Here is a 15,261-nt window from a genome sequence, read left to right as displayed (position 1 = left end):
AGGAGAGAGGAAGCACTGCCTTATATGGTATCATTTTGGGCGTGGAGTATGCAAATTTACTATCCTCGTGCACGTGCAATTACATACGCACACGTGGGATTCATCATTTACGCAGGTCATTTACACACTTTTTCCGAAGATAAGAGCGTTTGTTGAATCTGACGTGGCGTGTTCGTACGAGACCTTACGAAAAAAGTAAGAGAAATTTAGAATAAAAATTGTTCTTGCATGAGGCCCATTGTGTTCCAGTTTGTAAAGGCCTTTTGTGGGACATAGACTTGCTTTGATGTTGAATTTCTACAAGAGCTAAGCCACTGATGATTACTCAGGAAGCAAAGAAGACTTGAACACAAGAGAATTACAAAAGTAGGAACACAGGCCTATAGAGTCATTACAGAGTGCATTAAGGGGTAATGCTTTCCCCATGTGCTTAGAACTGTGAGACACATGGATAACAATTATGAGTTTACCTCGAATATATTGAATTGAAGTTAGGAGGCTATCATCACTGAACTCTTATCTGCTTCAGGCTACATAGATAAGCATTGAGACATGGATATGTTTAACCCTGTGTAGATTCCATAAAATCCCAAATATTTCTCTTTTGGACAATCACACTTGCAAAAAGAAAAAGAATTTGAAATCCCATATTGCCTTAATATTCATGTCTAAGATGGGTATATGTAAACTTTTAATAAGAAGTGCTTTCTCACTATTTTCGTTAGAAGTGTGTAAATTTGACAGAAGTTGTCAGGAAGGAACATTCACATTGGCTTGTTCTCTCTCCTGAAAAAAGAAAAATAACAAAGAAAAATAATGAAAAAATAAAGTCCAAATCAAATCAGAATTTGAAATGAAAAACAGCTGTGTAGAAAGGGAGCGCATCTCCAAATCAGGGGCGGTTCTAGGGGTGGGGCCACAGGGGCATTGGCCCCAGCTGAAATTGGCCCCCTGACGTGCCCCTGTCCTGTCACTCATCTGTCTTTTGTCCGGTTCAGTTCCCGTCACAAAAAACGAAGAATAATGCTGTTTTAGAGGAGTGAAATGTACAGTAGTCACCCACATGCAACTTTGTGTATGTTTGTGAGAGAGATGTTTTGAACTGACAGTATTTGTGAAAAAGTAAAAAGGTTTTAAAAAAATTAAATAAAATGCTGGATTTTCTCACATGCTGTGTGTATGTTTGAGAGCATTTTATCTATGTACAGTAACATTGGTTAGGAGTTGTTTTTTTTTTTTTTAATTACGTGTTTGAACATGGTGTGACTGGTGAAATACAGTACCTTACTAAAACAAGGAATTGTGTGCAAGGGTGTTGGACAAATACTTGGCCCCTCTATGAACACTGTGGCCCCTTACTCAGAAATATCCTAGATCCGTCACTGCTCCAAATCCTTGTTCAGCTGCAGGTTTAGACTCTCTTGATAGAAGCATTTGTTCAAATTTTTAAGATAAATCTTTGTTTTCGATATTTTTTTGTTAGTGCTGGTATTACAATGGTCAGATGTTTAAGCTCCCTTAAAGGTAGGGTAGAAGATCCTGGATTTTGAGTCCAGCGAAGCTGCATTTTGAAAATACACAGGTAAAAAGTCCCAACCCTTTTCTTCACTTTTCCCCCGAAGGCACGCCTCTAGAGTACATGAACGCGCACGAGCACGAAGGTGCACGAGCGCTGTTCTGACAGCAAGCATCGATCGTTGCCGTATTTAGTATTTAGTATATGCTAACTATACGTTTAATAATGCTAGGTGCTAGCCAAGCTGGCTCTAGTTTAGCTTCCTGCCAAGCTTCTGGACGTTCACGGAGCAGGGTACGCGCACAGGGAGAAGGAGGGGGAGGGAGGAGCAGATTGCAGTTTGATAGACGGCATCAGTAGCCAATCATTGTGAACGGTCCGTTCACAATGATTGGATACTGTTTTTCCTAGATTGTACGTTCTAGAGGCCACTAAAACTTTTCATATTTGTGTCAAAACTTTTAATTAATTGGTTGCAATGGGGGTGTGAAGAGTATTTCAAGCAATATGTAAAAAAATGTTCCAGAAAAAGATCCCCTACCCCGCCTTTAAGGGACTGCATTTATTTTAGATGTATTTAGAAGATTTCAGTCATTGATTCACATTATTATTTTTACTTAACTCAAATATCAAACAATGATCCAAATATTGTTTAAAGATTTTTAGCCGGGATGAAAATATCCAGACATAGCTGATTTACTACACTGACTGGCCATCTGCAATTTCATTTATTTGATATTTCATAAAATTTTTTCAAAATTTTTTTTTAAAAAAATGGCTCAAAGAGGTCCAACAGAGGATTTTACACTGAAAAGACAAGATACAGACACTCCAGACATTCCCGGAGGCCAGCCCTTAGACTGAGAAATACTTCAACAGTCTCTATAGTCCAGCCAACAGAAAGAGTCTGAAATAGAAAAAAGAACTGTACCTTGTGTGAATTCACCTTCCAACACAGTCTGGGTCCCAGCTAAAAGGATGAAGTAAACAGGCTGGTTTAGTGTACATATTTTCACATGTGTTATGATATAAGCTTGAATGGAAAGTTTAGGATGTAGGGTGTCATAATGTTGTGGGGAAAAAAAATAGAATTGGGATCATTTATATTTCTGTAGTATATACTGAGATATCAAAAGATGCAGGAATTAATGGAAAATACTGATTACAAGTTTTCCTTTTAAATAAATCTCCAAAAAGCAATACTTGTTTCAGTTCATGTGCTTTTCTTGACAGGCGACTACTGCTAATACAAAATGTGATGACTGTGCACAAACAATATATGCTCCAGTAAAATTAAAAACAGAATGCAATGATTTGCAAATCTTTTAAATGTTCTATTCATTTGAAAACGGTAGAAAACCAGCATAATAAATGTTTTCCACTTTGCCTCTGTCAATATTTAAAACTACACACCTCGGCCATGGCTCAGTGGTTCGATTCCCACTCTCACTGCTCAAAAGATTTGTGAACTGACAGCTGGAGGGGTGGCAGTCCACCTCCTTGCCACGGCCAAGGTGCCCATGAGCAAGGCACTGTAACCCCAAGCGCTGTGAATGGCTGCCCACCGCTCAATGAGTGTGTGACGCTGTGCATATACATGTTCAACAGGTGCCAACCTGGATGGGTCAAATGTGGAGCAGTAATTTTGTGTATTTCGTGTGACAATGACTACATGACAATAAAGTAATCTTGAAAACATTTTTGATATGTTGCAACTGTGCTATTTTTCACGTGGATGACGTCATCCCAGTAGGCGTGTGTAGAAAGCCCCCCCGATAACAACAACATGGCAGCTCTGAACTAACAGTGCAATAGTACTTGATGATTCATTTATTAATTCGGGGGACCAATCTTTTTGTCTTAAAGTATTGGTGAAATAAAGACAGATAATGCCTTATTTAGAGGCTGTATTGTCCATGCCCTGTTCTCTACCATTATATGGATATACGCGGATCTCGAGTGATCTAAATAGACGCCGACTTTCACTAAACTGTTATCTGTGAGTAGATGAACGTATTTTATGCCAGAAATAAGGTCCAGGTTTAAAACAAACAAAGAAAAAAAACGAACTTCCCCTTTAATATCGTTACAAAGTAAAATTGTTGCAGTCTCTTTTAATTCATGATTTAGATAGTCAGATTTATTTCACGTGTGTGTGTGTGTGTGTGTGTGTGTGTGTGGCTTCTCACTGGTACAGAAGAGGTTGTGGACAGCCCGGGTGACATTGAGTGAAGGCAACTCCAAACACTGAGCCAGACAGGAGAGTGCATGGCCTTGGACAGTGGGTGAGTCATCCATCCTTCGAGCAAATAGCAGGTTCTGGATCAAGAATTTATGTGGCAGGAAGCCAGCGAGTTCTGCATCCTGACACTCTTCCAGCCTCCTCTCCAGCTGCTCCAGCAAAACCATCACCACATCCACAGAGAACAGTCGGTGCACCATCTACAGAGGCCAGCCAAATAAACAGCACACATTGGGATGCCGCTGATAGCAGATAATGATCCCTGACCCACATTCACACTTTACAGATGGCAAACATTGAATACAGTGTATTTGTGGTCCCTCTATTGGCTTTAATAAGTCAAATGTCGTTCACTGTGAGTCTACTGCTTCAGAGCTTGTTATGTTTATTCCAAGATATTTACTTTTGTTTCCCTTTTTACATCCTGGCTGTTTATAGATATTTTAATCATCATTCTTTTAATGACTTCATAAGACCCATTTTTGTTGACAGTAGTAATCAAGTCCAAAGGTTATAGTACTTAAAAGTAAACTGGTAGTCAAGTTTAAATGTTTTAGTTTTTGCTGGGGCACAATGCAGAGTGATCATCCGGATTGTTCTGGTTGCTCCGTCTTTGACTAATAGCACATATTCCAGAAAAAACAGAATACAAAATTAAAAAAAAAAAAAAAAAAACTAAATCAAAGCTGCAATGAATAGCCCTGACACCGCTTCTCAAATCCAGCCCTGTAACAAAGGGCCACGACAGCCACCACATCCACCCCTTTAAGCCTTGGCTTCCTGTTGCCAGGAGCCGTTGCCGTGACTGTGAGTTCAGTGATGTGCAGATTTATTTAAGCCAAGGGTAAGAAATATGGGTGGTATAGGATATTGCACTACAGAGTATCAGCATCTTCCTCTTTCAAGGTGAAGGACTACAGTAAAGCAGTTAATTTAACAATGTGTAGAGTGAGGCATCATGAAAATACTAAGCATGTGTTCATCGTTGAACAGGCTCCCTAACAGTGTAACCTGTAGGTGAGGCTTTGGAAGAAAGAACAATGACATGTCATTCTGTTCAGAAGGGCACCGTTATCACACGTATGTTTTGTGAAAACCAGATTATCTATATCTATCAGATAGATACACTTCCTGTTAAATGGTAAACAGATAAATTAACAGTTTGCGTGCCCACAACCTTTGACAAAAGGTAAAGTTTTTTGTAGGTCTTAACAGGTTACATGTGTACCAGTTCATCTATGTTGGTGAAAGTAGTGGGTGGGGCTGATTTATTCAAATAGTGTAGGGGGTCACCAGAGTCATTTAGACACACCGAGAGAACATTTGCATCTAAATGTGTTCAGGGCAGGATGATCAAACATTTGAAAATTGATGCAGACTGGATGTTGTGTGTGTCTGATATGAGCACTTCTTGTTTCATGGTGAAGCGTCAAAATTGGCAAACTGGCCATTTTTGTGTCGTGAAAAAGCACAATTTTTATACATTTTCTAAAGATTTACATATTTTCCAACAGACGTTTAAGTGTGTGTTTATGTATGCCTAAGCAGTATGTCAAAGTTTTACAAATTACGCTTCCTGTTCTCAGTGGTTAGGGCTATTCCACTGCCATTCCGTCAGTGGGATAGCCGGGCATGGAGATGTCTTCAGGGTGAGACAGCAATGTGTGGGAGTTTGTTAAAAATCTGTCGTCTTAAAAATGTCAAAATGGCCAACTTCCTGTTTTGTTAAGCCAATTGCTCAGAGAGGAATATTTTTGTAGGTCTTGACATGTTAAATGTGTGTACCAAATTTAAGAAATTGCAAGAAAGAGCTGCAGGTTTGGGTTTGATCCAATATGTGGTGCTATCGAGTCAATTTGACCCACCATTGCACAAGATGTCTACATTAGATTTTGTGCATTCTTTAGGAAGGTTAGGCAAAGTTTAATTAGTTTTGGAGCAAAAACAAGAATAAACACTAGAGATAAAATAAACCTTTGCACTACTTTCTCTGCTAGGTCCTACTGAGAGCAAATGTTAAAATTGTGTTTTTCTTTCAGACCTGCAGAGTCTTTTGGATCCTTTTACTATGCAAGCCTAATGTAAGGCTCCAGTCAGTCATCGATTTCATTGTTCATAGAATCAATGGGCCTCATGCAACAACCGTTCGTACGCACAGATTTGTTCCTAAATCGTACGTAAGAGGGATTTAAGAGAATTTGCGCATTCACCAATCTTTTCATATTTTACGTTTTCTTTCAGGTACGAACAGAATTTACGAGTGATCCAGAGCTGTCGTAGGAGTTTCCTAAAATAGTCCACTGTTATTCAATGGAAAGCGTAACCAGCAGCTGACTTGCTACTTTTGGATGCCTTAGCGCGTCAGGCTCTTGGAAGAGAACGTGTAGATATCCTCGTGGAGACAGACTAATGGCTGACATCCCGATTTAGATTGCCAAGGACTGTGCTGCTGCAAATATGCAGCTTGCTAGAGCCACAACTCCAGAGAGAAACACGCCGATCAAACCCAATTCCACCACAAGTCCAGGTCACCATCCTTAGATTTTTGGCCACTGGAACCTTTCAGAGGGAGATTGGAGACAGATCAGGGGTGTTCCAGTCCTCTGTGAGTCGTGTGCTCCCCTTGGTCATCAAAGCTCTCATCAGTTTATCACCGATCGTACATTAAATCCCCATACGCCGCTGTGCAACAAGTACAAATTAAGAGTGACTTTCATGCCTTGGCTGGACTGCCAAACAATAGACTGCACACATACGCATCAAAGCACCCGTGCTGTTGTGGAGCGCACTGAGCTGAAGGCCAGGTGGGTGTGTCTCAATACAGCGGGGGGGTAAACTGCTCTATAGCCCAGAGAAGGTATGCCAGATGCTGACACTGCTAAAAATGACAGATGGCACAGGAGGCAGTAAGTGTTGCCTTATATGGTATTATTTTGGGCGTGGAGTATGCAAATCTACTATCCTCGTGCACTTAAATACGCGCGCGTTGCATTCATCATTTACACACCTTTTCCAAAGTTAAGAGCGTATATTGAATCTGATGTGGCCTGTTCGTACGATAAAAGTAAGAGAAATTTAGAATAAAAATACGAAAATGTTCTTGCATGAGGCCCATTGACTTGTTTTTATATTGATGAACATAATAGCAATGTCAATAATTCACATTAGACGCTGAATTAATATCTCAAAATGTTTTTATATCCAGTTTCAACAGAGACTGACAAATAAAGATTTTACAGGACTGCAATAATTCTGTTAAGTCCCTCACAACTATCATGATTTAGGAGGCAGTTTTCTATCAATGTTTATTTCTTAGAATGGTTTTGTTTAAATGTTCCTTTAAAATGGGCTTATTGATTTTCATTTCCAAACATTAAGCCATCTACTGCAAGAACTGTTCAATTTGGCTCGAGTGGTCCATCACTATTTCAGTTTGAGTAGCAACAGACATTTCAGTGGATTCCATCGCTTTTTTAGCAAAGACCGATCTTGAATAAACCAACATATGACTATATTTAGTACAACATGCAGATGACGTCCCTCATTTTAAACTGGGGAAAAAAAAGTAATATACTGAAATGTTTCACTGGGATGCTGCTATTGCAGTGTCATTCATTAGTTTGTGAACTTCTCCTCTGAAGCATCAAGTTTATCATTTGTGCATCACCATGTAGTATATCACAACCACATAAAAACAGCTTGGCTCTTAATGATAAATGTCTTCAAGCTTTGATAAAAGTTTTTTTTTTGTTTAATAAAAAAAAAAAAAAAAAAGTGAATTAAATCATTTGAAATAAATTCTCTCCCATTTAAAAAAAAACAAAAAAAACAAGGAATATGTTACCTTTGAGTGTCTGGAGAAGTTAAACAGCCACTTAATGAAGCAGGCGTAGTCTGCACTTTCCATATGAGACACTAGCATGCCCACAGCCTGGGCTCCATGGCTTCGAAACTCGCTTTTCTCCACCATCTACACAACAGAAATATAACATAACTATTAATGTAGTGGTAAGTGACAATGTCACTTTTAAACAGTCCTAACAACATATCCATCCCCAATGATATGGCTGCCTTAATAAGTTGAACTCAAAGATAGGAAACAGTTTTATTTTCATGATTGTTTGTTGAGGACTCACCTGGAAGCAGATATGCTGCAGGAGGATCTGAAGGAAAGGCAGTGCCAGCTCTTTAAACTCCTCCACTAAATGACTGTAGTTACAGACAATGAGCAACAATGAGATGCATTGCAATTAATGTTATTCAACACATTATGCTGAATTTGTAATGGCTATTCTAGTGTCACTAATGTCTCTTTTCTAAAAACCAATACACAGGACGTGATAAATTTAACCTCATTTCTGTTCATCAACAGCAGCTGTCAGTCTCAAACCAACATTAAGTGCTGAAAACCGGCAAAAGGGATTTATAAACAAAGAATATAAGAAAGAATCTATAAATTGCCTTTTGCAGCATTATTTCAACAAGTACATACTTTTTTCTACAACTCTTGCACAAATCATGTCCATTTAACCACTGAGCCTAAGTATTTCCCTTTTTAACCACTACAAATAGGGAATTCAAAAAATGTCAAGCACTAAAAACTGAACATAAATCTCCATTGGTGCCTCACAAACGCACGTCTACTTGTTATGGCTTTTGCTGCCTCTTGGGGGGGGGGTGGGAGTGGCTGTTGTGTTAGTGCTGTTGTTCCTTTAGCTTTGCTCTGCTGTGGATAAGACTGAAGTCAGAGTGGCAAAAATCTGCTTAGTGATGGAGTGGTAGAAAGTGTTCACAAATTAAAGCTGTCCAGTGCAACTGTTGTCTATGCTTTACACCTGGGCCTCCTAGATTTTTATGGTTTTTGGCGTTTCGTCCTCTTATTTGTAACCGTCTGCGTTGGGAAAAAAAAAAAAATGGATGACTGCAGAGACTGAGAGCACCGCAGACAGATACCTCTATGAAGGTTAGAAACAGCAGATCCATTTTTAAGCCAAAAAATGAACGACTAAGAATCACTTTATCTAAAAAGTGTTGGAAACGCATGCAAATGATTTTTGGATGCCATTATGCCAAACAGATATATGCATGAATGCAGATGCATATATCTGCAGGCCACACTGAGTGGAAGATCTCAGTTAACTGCATGATAAATCATTAAAACAGTGGAATAAATTCAAAAGTACTTCACTACTACATCATTTCAACTTTCAACCACACTGAGATTTAAATAAGTGATTATACACTTTGGTTTAACAGTTAATATTAACAAAGCCAATTACCAAACAAACTGAATAGCCTGGTTGCGGGTAGCGAGGGTGGCCTGGTTGGGTACAAGGAGGGAAGGCTTCCCTCGGTTGCCTTTATTCATCATCAGAATCACGTAGAGAAGCTGGTGGAAAACTCTCCGCAGGGACTGGACAAAAGATACAACAGGTTAAATTTGGTAAACCCCCTTTTAGATTTGCCATGATACCTCAAGATTAATCTGTTGGTAGTTAAATAATTCAGTCTTACGTCTGAATAAACTCCTCTTTATAGAATAATTTTAGTGTTAGACCGAGGAACATTTTTCTAACCCTTCTAACCACTGTTTTATGGTGTTATGCTACATAGATTAGGTTTGTGGGATCAGATTCTGATCAAGTGATTTAGTCCAAATCTTTGGAAGGATAATATCTGTACACTTCACTGGAAAGATGCACAGAGATCAAGTTCTGGAACATAAGTGCAACCAGTTTAACATTCTCTGCATTCTGAAAATGTTCAACAAAATGTTTACACAGTAAAGCAACGAGTCTGTTGGCCCATCACAGACAGTGATCACTGGACCTTACTTCTTTCTGGTCTCCATGTTTTGGTGAGCAGAGTAGCTTTAGGCCATAGACAGCCATCTCTGGAAGACTCCTCAGCTGGCTGACATCTCTGTGCAGAAATCACCTGAATCAGCTTTTATGTCATTTCTTCAATGACAGAAAGATGAACAAAAAACTCACTGTGGAACATCGAAGGTTAGATTGCCAATGATGGGTTCAAAGTAAAGCAGCTTGCTAAAGATCTGCAGAGAAAGGAGAAACTTTTTATCTATCAGACATCGTGTTTACACACACACACAAAGACACTGCAGTGTGGTGCAAAGAGGCCATGAAGAATCACCTGTGTGCAGTTGCTGGCACTCTGTGGTTTGTCTTTAAGTGGAAATGTTTGCAGGAGTCTGAGAAGGCTTTGAATCAAGAGAGAAACAGCTTCTCTGATATTCATCAGGTCCTGGCCAGAGAAGTGAAGCTCCTCTTTTTCGTCCTCATCCTCTGCCTCATCCATTTCCATCTGAGGAAAACAAAAGGCTCCATCATAAACCAAACAGCTACGTCTATCCCACTAAGTGTGACTAACAATACGTCATTTTGTTCTACTTCATCGAGGTGAGATATGAAGCTTAAGATAAGTAAGGTCAAAGTGTTCTTGAATAAATATATTTACAGAAGCACGAGGCCTTCTATGAAAAACCAAGAGTATTTTTTTTCTTCAAAAAATGCCAAGAATTATCTTAGAAATTTACCCAAAACTTTTTGCACAGACAGAATCTTTAAACAAGCCGTTTGCACAGTACTATGTATGTACAGAATATTGCACTAGTTTAATTAGAAGTTAACTACTGTTTATTATTTATGCACTATTTAATCCTCATCCCATTTGTATTTATATCACCTAACTTATCATCTGCCTATTTCCTTTATTGTAAATCATGCTATAGTTCTTGTGAATCCATCTGTATATTTTCAACACCTCACTCAAACGTGTATATGGTGTATCATTGTGTATATTCACTCAATTACCTGTATATACTATATATATATATTTTTTTGTTTGTTTGTTTGTTTATTTAATCATTTATTATTATTAGTTAGTAGTAGTATTTTTTACTAGAATTTGTATTATTATTGTTGTTGTTAATACAATCATTGTAAATATTTAAAAAAAATGTTGAGCTACTTGACTAATTTCCCCCATTGGCGGATGAATAAAGTATTTTTCTATTCTATTCTATACAGTCTCACCTGTACATAGATTTTCATCTGCAAATACTGTCCATATGCTATAAAAACAACCTGTACATACTCTATATACCACACTATTTATGCTGCATGCACTCACTGCTTATGGCACTTCTGGTTAGATGTTAAACTGCATTTGGTTGCTCTGTTCCTGCACATGTGCAATGACAACAAAGTTGAATCTAATCTAATCTGAAGAAAAATAAATGAACAAATTCAACTAACTTGGTGGTACTAGACAAGCCTGTGACGTGAGCGATTTCTGGCACAAAACTCTACCTCTGCAGCATCTTTCCTCTGTGGCTTTGAACGTTTGCCTTCTGTCTGGGAACTCTTAAGGCCATCCCTCTTGCGCTTCTTCCCAGAGTCCTGAGGCCAGCAGTGTGAGGTCATGTCAAAACATGTGTCCAGCAAAACTTCATGAAAAACCTTATTGGCGATGCTCCCTAGAAGAGAAAGGTGTGTACTGGGAGTCATCTTAAAAAATATATATATAGAAAAAATGCACACACACATGCATATGCTAACAACATGCTAAGCCATACATGAAAACTTCAAAATAACCAAGAACATACATTGTATGGATAATTCACTTTACATTTCAGTGGCAAGGCAACAGCCCAGACAGCTTGATGCCATGAGATAATACAATGTGGATTCAAACACACGCAGCTTAGTGAAAATAGCAGCTAGACATGACTGACTTTATGTTTTAGAAGCTTCAAGGCATAATTTGAATACATACGGCTTTTTGGCTTCACCTCATCTATGTGCACCCTATCCTTACCTGGAATTCTCAGCAGCAGCAGGTAGAGTGAAGCAGCGTACAGTCCACTCAACCTCTGCTGAACATTAGCCGCTTTGTTTTTTGCCCTCAGAACAAAGAAGGACAGCACTGCCACCAGAGACTTGACTGACACCCCATTTTCCTGAAGAGTCACCCAGATATTCTGAAACATGGGAGACAAAGAGTATTTACTGCTACTACCAGACAACTAAAAAGACATTCAACCAACTGCAGTTTTGCTTTAGCATATAAATCAAACAGGAATGTTTTAAACTTGTTACTTTATTAGCCGTTACAGACAACAATGTATTTATATTTAGATTTAATGTAACATATGGTAGGATTTCTGCAGAAATGTGGTGTGTGATAGGGGGGGGGGGGGGGAGCACTCTACCCTGTGACATGTATAGATTAAAGCTGCAGTCTGCAACTCTTTTTCAAGCATAATGCCTGGAACTGTCCAGGGATTCTGAAAGTAGTACATTAAATACCCCAATACGAACAAAAAATAGTTCTCTAGGTCCCCTATATGTCCCGCTAGGTCCCTCCGAAGCCAGCAGGTTTGTTTACAAAATTGCAGACCGGACCGGTAAAAGGTAACCAATCAGGTTTACGAGCTGGGCTCTGCTGCCTGTCAATCACCGATTGTGCACGCGCGATACAAGGTAGGCTCGTCCCCACGCTTATTTATCTAGACTATTGAACTTCATTACGGGCTAGTCTACTTACTGTGTCTTCCATGATCGCAAATGACAGGTGAGTTGATGAATGAGGAGTCGTGTAGGCGCATCTGGCGTGCACGTAGACGTGCACGAGTTCTCATGTGTTTTGATGGGGCGGGACAGGAAGTTGAATAACTTTTTATTTTTCGGTTAAAAAATAAGCATTTCTTGCATTTTGCGACTACGGAGGTCACCGTTTTCAACTTCAAGCGTTCTGATAGATCATGTAAACTCTTAAAATGCCAAAAATTAGGACTTTACGTATGACAACAACAAATCCTGCAGACTGCAGCTTTAAGACATATTGCACTAGTTTGTGTGAGTGAATGGGTGAATGTGGCTTGTAGTATAAAAGTGCTCAACTACACTAGAAAAGTGCTATACAAATACAGTCAACATACTATTTAGAATTTCAGCTTCATAATCCATGAAAGAAAATTTAGGGTCATATAAATGATGACACATGGGCCTAATTCAGAGTTGGTAGTAATTCATAGAAGTTGTAGAAGTACCTGATCTCCATTACTCAAGCTAACCCAGATCATTTTGGGGGATTGTTAAAATCCTAAACTGACCATCAAGTTTAGTTGTAGATACGAGTTGGCTGAGTTGACAAGTTTGTAAAATACAAAAGGCTGTGCTGTGAACAGCTTTCTTGTGTTTTCTCTCACCCGATTTACAACCTTCTCTGGGCAACAAACGTCAAAATCAACACTTCGGATGTACGAAAAGCTCATTCAAAGGTGCTGCTGTTCACTACTCTCTGGCACAAACTAACCAAACAAAACCAGAGCTTTGTGTCTACTCAGAGATCTCACAGTTTCCAAACTACTATAAAAGATTGAAAATAAAAGCAGGCATATCTTATATCATATCACATATCTTATTAAGAGAAATTAAAGAAGATCTATTCAAAGCCTTGACTAGTCAAGATCATCAGTCTAAACATATTTAATTTTTTTCCATTTCAACACCCTGAAACACCTAACCAGCAATTTCACAAATATTTGAAAAATGAAATCGTTATATAACTTTTATTCCTTACACTTTACAACAGACGAAGACCTAGTTTGGTCAAAAAGTTTAGTTAAAGTTTACCTGTGAAGCTCCATCACTGACTGTAGAGTGTGGCTGTTCAGTAGCATGAGTGAGTAGACATTGGATTAGGGTTTTGAAGGGCTTCTCTCCTGTGGCAGTGAGTTCTTGATCTATGGTGTCATCTAGTTCTTTCCTCTCTGTGAACTCCAACTCCCACACTGCATCCACCCAGTCTAAAAATCACATGGGTTATAAATAGCAGTTCAGTACTGGATATACAGAGTATACTTACTTTTCAATTTTAGTATAGCATTAACTATCACACCTCTTTTGTACATCAAATACATTACAGTAGCAGGCTGCAAGTCAAATCAAATTTATTTATATAGCACATTTCATGTACAAACAATTCAAAGTGCTTTACATAAAATAAAAGCATTGCAGCAGGGAATGGAAGTCTTTTGTTTCCTATGATGATAATGGCATGAACCTTTTTTTCCTTTGCTTGACTGGACAGAAGTTAAACAAATATGCCAGTTTCTTTAAAGGCAACTACACCTATGATTACCAGTCACATTAGCTGAACTTTGAGAACATGTTCGTGTTCTGTCACTAGTTATAGTGCCAGAACTATAGTCATAGTCCAAAAATTTTTAATCTAATTAATCACATGATTTCCCTGATTAATCACATTTGTGCGCTAAATCCAAAAATTTATTCAAAAGTAGCGTATAGCTTTTAGTTTTATTTTAAATGTACTGCCATATGAATGAAAGTGCCATAACATTTGTTGTGCAAACACACTTTTAACATCAGCATCTTTCTGTAGTTTTTATGTAGAAGCCTCGCTCCACTGTCTGTTTCCTTGAATGATTTGCTGCTGTCAGTTGTGTGTTTTGCCTTTAAGTGATATTTTAGACTGGAACTACTACGCTGAGAAGACAATTCAACTTGGCAGTGTTTACAGATGACTTTGGTTCTGTCGACTCCGCTGTCTGGAAGAACTTTAAAATGAAAATGGCAGAGTAAAAGTTCCGTACCCTTCTCCATGTTTGGTGGATCCGCAAATTACTTTATTTTCCAGTTCTGCAGCAGACAGGTAAAGTCTGAGGTCTATATAGTCTGAGCCATCCTCATCATCTTTATAAAAGGATTTATAGTCAATTTAGACACCTTGACTAAATGCTTTTATCTTGGCTTTCTGAGAGGTCTTGACACTTAAAAAAAAAATAAAAAAATTGATAATTCTGGTGTCTGATAAATAGCCAGTGTCTGTCAGTGACAACCCCACAACAGGCAGAAAGCCATCACTGACAGCTCACTTGACCGCAGATTCAAACGTTGTCTTCCGAATTTGCCACTTGTTCAAACCGACGATTTGTTTTGATTCCCACCCCACGGTTTTGCAAAAGCGCACATAATTGGGGTATGGAGTGTTGTTCTTCTTTTTGAAACCCACCAAAAAATCTCAATTTACCCGGCAAATAGCAACGTCACAACACTAGCACATTTTGCTTTTTACGAAGAAAATATCGGACATTCCTAAGTACCTTGTGTTGTAAAAAAAAAAAACTAATAATGGTAGCGTACAACATTTCAAAATGATTAGATTTACCTTCTGGAATATCATTTAACTGCAGGAATTGCAGCGCGGATATCAAATTCATCTTGTTTATGTTTTGAATCATCCCGCCCGAAATGCAAGACTTTATACGCATGCGCATTAAACGTCACATGGTCTTTTCTTTATTTGTCCGGTAAATTCTTTCAGCTTTTTTACTACCGCCATCTTCTGGTCTGGAGTGTTGTTAGTTAGTTAGCTCAAGACCGTTTAAAATATCCTCATTTTATCAAAATATGTTATTGTGTACTGTGGGAATATAATGGACTGTAAACAAGTGTCT

At 38.6% G+C, this 15,261-nt stretch overlaps 1 protein-coding gene across 1 annotated transcript in view; it reads right to left on the bottom strand.

Moving 5' to 3' along the window:
* The window catches only part of ncapd3 (non-SMC condensin II complex, subunit D3), a 45,378-nt gene extending 30,327 nt beyond the window's left edge, over positions 1–15,051 (bottom strand). Inside the window, exons 1-12 of the mRNA XM_075481839.1 lie at positions 14,973–15,051; positions 13,418–13,590; positions 11,598–11,760; positions 11,090–11,256; positions 9,912–10,082; positions 9,752–9,813; positions 9,593–9,680; positions 9,038–9,171; positions 7,895–7,967; positions 7,603–7,728; positions 3,706–3,958; positions 2,448–2,486 (exon numbers count right to left, since the gene is read on the bottom strand). Of these exons, the coding sequence (XP_075337954.1) occupies positions 2,448–2,486; positions 3,706–3,958; positions 7,603–7,728; positions 7,895–7,967; positions 9,038–9,171; positions 9,593–9,680; positions 9,752–9,813; positions 9,912–10,082; positions 11,090–11,256; positions 11,598–11,760; positions 13,418–13,590; positions 14,973–15,045 (1,522 nt within the window). The 5' untranslated portion in view covers positions 15,046–15,051. The remainder of the gene's footprint in view (positions 1–2,447; positions 2,487–3,705; positions 3,959–7,602; positions 7,729–7,894; positions 7,968–9,037; positions 9,172–9,592; positions 9,681–9,751; positions 9,814–9,911; positions 10,083–11,089; positions 11,257–11,597; positions 11,761–13,417; positions 13,591–14,972) is intronic.
* Positions 15,052–15,261: the final 210 nt, after the last annotated feature.

The sequence above is a fragment of the Odontesthes bonariensis genome, chromosome 2, assembly GCF_027942865.1.
Source record: "Odontesthes bonariensis isolate fOdoBon6 chromosome 2, fOdoBon6.hap1, whole genome shotgun sequence".
NCBI lineage: Eukaryota > Metazoa > Chordata > Actinopteri > Atheriniformes > Atherinopsidae > Odontesthes > Odontesthes bonariensis.
Note: the sequence above shows the minus strand (reverse complement) of the source record. Positions and strands in the feature narration are given on the sequence as shown.